Consider the following 3,398-nt stretch of genomic DNA (forward strand, 5'->3'; position numbering starts at 1 on the left):
GGGAGGGAGTTCGTTGTTCTGATTTTATAACTGACGGTAATCCTAATTTGTTTCAAATTTCAAATTAGAAAAAAATCAAAATGAATTAATTACCCATAATTTAATTTTAATTTCAATTAAACCGCATTGTATGTATTGTACAATAAGGATATTGTCTCCTCATACTTTCCCAACTTATAAATATCTAAACACTCAATCAAGAAAGCAACAATAATAATGTACAAGTAAAAAACTTTTCATAACCATAATTAGTCACGGCCAAAATGGTGCCACCACTTATCTTACTTCTATTCCTTACTCTTCCTCTCTTCTTATTTTTCTTCTTCTTTCAAAAACAAAGAACACTTGTTAACAAGAACAAAACCTTTCCACCAGGTCCTAGAGGGCTTCCAATAATTGGAAATCTTTACCAATTAGATAATTCTTCCCTTTATCTTCAACTATTTGAACTCTCAAAGAAATATGGCCCTATATTCTCCCTTCAATTAGGTCTAAGGAAAGCAATTGTTATTTCATCTCCTGAGTTAGCCAAGGAAACATTGAAAACCCATGATCGTGAATTTGCTGGAAGACCAAACATGATTGCTCAACAAAAACTCTCCTATAATGGATTAGAGATGTTCTTTTCCCAAAACAATGATTATTGGAGAGAGATTAGAAAAATATGTGTTTCTCATCTCCTAAGTGCTAAGCGTGTCTCAAGCTTTTCCTCGATAAGAGAGTTTGAGGTGAAGCAATTGATCAAGAAAATATCATGCCATGCTTCATCAGAAAAGGTGACAAATTTGAATGAGGTGTTAATGGCTCTAACAAGCACTATTATATGTAGGATTGCCTTTGGGAGAAGATATGAAGATGAAGGTGTTGAAAGGAGTAAGTTCCATAGTTTGTTCAATGAGTTCCAAGCCATGTTGATTACTCTCTTTGTTTCGGATTATATACCTTTCTTGGGTTGGATTGATAGAGTCAAAGGACTTCATGTCCGTCTTGATAGAATTTTTAAGGAGTTGGATGAGTTCTGCCAAGAAGTTATTGATGAACACATGAATCCTAATAAAGACATTTCAGAGGGAGAAGACATTGTTGATGTCTTGCTTCAATTGAAGAAACAACATTCATTTTCCTTTGATCTCACTTATGATCACATCAAAGCAATATTATCGGTTTGTACCTTTTTCCTTTACATTAATTTCTTATTTATGGAGATTATGTAATTTGCACTAATTTAATTAATTTGACTACAAAAAAATTAATTACAAAAATCCCTTTTATTTAAATATATCTTTGTTTTATTTTTTTTATAGGATATAATTGTAGCAGCAACTGATACAACTGCAGCCACAGCAGTTTGGGCTATGACAGCACTAATAAAAAATCCAAGAGTAATGAAGAAGGTTCAAGAAGAAATTAGAAACTTTGGAGGTCAAAAAGATTTCTTAAAAGAAGAAGATATTCAAAAGTGTAGCTATTTCAAAGCTGTGATGAAAGAAACACTAAGATTATACCTACCAGGACCATTACTTATGCCAAAAGAAACAAATGAAAAGTGCATTATAGATGGCTACAAAATTCCAGCTAAGACTATAGTTTATATAAATGCATGGACTATTCATAGAGACTCTGAAGCATGGGAAAATCCAGAAGAGTTTTATCCTGAAAGATTCTTGGGAAGTTCAATTGATTTTAAGGGTCAAGATTTTGAGCTAATTCCATTTGGTGCAGGTCGTAGAATTTGTCCAGGTATGCATATGGCACTTGCAGCACTTGACATTATCGTTGCTAATCTTCTTTATTCCTTTGATTGGGAACTTCCTGAAGGGGTCAAGAATGAAGATGTTGATGTTGAAGCTTTGCTAGGGTTGGCTCAACATAAGAAGAATCCTCTTTACCTTATTGCCAAAACTAAGAAGGAATAATGGTATCTCACTACACCACCAGTTCAATTTTGGAGGCTTTTGCGGCCGTTTCTAACCGTCATTAAATTATTTAGTGGCGCTTTGGTGTAACACTGCCATTTGAAATGCAGCAAAACGGGTTTGAGGCAATTTCCAGCAATAACCGCCATTTAGAGTTTAATTTGTTTGCACTAGTAACCTTATTCGATTAAAGAGATTATTACACTTATGTCATTTTCTTTTTCTTTTTCATTTTTATTTGAAAGGAGTTTTATATGTAAGATCTTTTTTCACAAGTAAGGATATCTATGTAATAATTTTCTGAATAAATTAAAATATTATTTTAGTTTTTAATGTTTGATTTATTTTTTAATTAATTTTATCTCTAATATTTGAAACGCCTTATTTTTATCATAAATATTTTATTTTATCCTATTTCGATCCTTTAGTCAAAATTAACATTTTTCTTCTAAAGAATATTTTTTTTTCATATATAAATTTTTTGTAGGTAGCGGCAAAAATTGTACTTGTAGTAGTTATAGTGGTCATTACAATGATTTAAAAGTATAAGTGTTAGAATAATAAGAGAAATAAAAAAATAATAGAGAAAAAAATTTTGAAAAAGAAACTTAATTTTGATAAGAGGATTAAAATAAAATAAAATAAAATATTTAGGGAATAAAACGTTTCAAACATTAAAGATGAGATTAGAATTTACTTCAAATATTAGGATTAAATTAGTATTTTAATTTCTTAAATAAAATATATAAAAAGTATTTAAAGAATGAAGATGTTGTCAATAAATAAAAATAGTCGCTATAATGTAATTTTCTCAAAGTGATGAGGATGGATCTTCAGTTTTTTAGCTATTGAATTTGAATAATTTTTTCTATACTTTTTGTTTTTTCAAAAATTACAGCGATTGACTTTGAAAAGGTGCTTCATTTGAATATAATACTCCTTTTAAATATTTTATACTTAAAACATAAGGGAAAATTATATAATAATATATGAATTGATATATAGATGTACTAAACATATGATATATTAGTACATAAACATGAAACATTCGGTGACAATTTTTTCAGATACGAAAATAGAGTTTTTATTTTGATACAAATAGTATAAAATATTATACCGTGGTTTAATTACATTGGTTTTAAATGATTATTCACGAAATTAATATAAAAATTATTATTTTTATAAATATAACATTATATAATTAAATACATATATAAAATTATTTTATATACATTAAAATTAAATTTATAAAAATATCTCAAAAAATATTGCAATAACTTTAGAAGTGATGTTGTGATTTTCAACCAATAAGTAAAGAGTAAAGGAAGTTTCTAGTCAGATATTGTTGATCCGAAGAAAATCGATCAAGAGAGGTCTAGTAAAGATCTTTATGCACTACAAGAAAAATTAGTTTTTGTCACATTTTTAAAATGTGTTAAAGATATAAAAAAACGTGGTGATAGTTTTTCGTCATGTTTTTTG

At 28.6% G+C, this 3,398-nt stretch overlaps 1 protein-coding gene across 1 annotated transcript; it reads left to right on the top strand.

The window, feature by feature from the left end:
- The first annotated feature begins 263 nt into the window (after positions 1-263).
- On the top strand, positions 264-2,373 carry LOC112720143 (cytochrome P450 83B1-like). The gene is made up of 2 exons (XM_025770982.2): positions 264-1,163; positions 1,305-2,373. The coding sequence occupies exons 1-2, from the start codon at positions 264-266 to the stop codon at positions 1,914-1,916; spliced, it is 1,512 nt and encodes a 503-aa protein (XP_025626767.1). The 3' UTR covers positions 1,917-2,373.
- The last annotated feature ends 1,025 nt before the right edge of the window (positions 2,374-3,398 follow it).

Source organism: Arachis hypogaea, chromosome 2, assembly GCF_003086295.3.
Source record: "Arachis hypogaea cultivar Tifrunner chromosome 2, arahy.Tifrunner.gnm2.J5K5, whole genome shotgun sequence".
NCBI classification, from domain to species: domain Eukaryota; kingdom Viridiplantae; phylum Streptophyta; class Magnoliopsida; order Fabales; family Fabaceae; genus Arachis; species Arachis hypogaea.

What these genes read in the sequence shown, in the direction of transcription:
- LOC112720143 (XM_025770982.2), top strand. Translation starts at nt 264, where the DNA reads ATGGTGCCACCACTTATCTTACTTCTATTCCTTACTCTTCCTCTCTTC. An exon ending in ACATCAAAGCAATATTATCG is followed by an intron (nt 1,164 to 1,304) that starts GTTTGTACCTTT and finishes TTTTTTTTATAG; the next exon opens with GATATAATTGTAGCAGCAAC.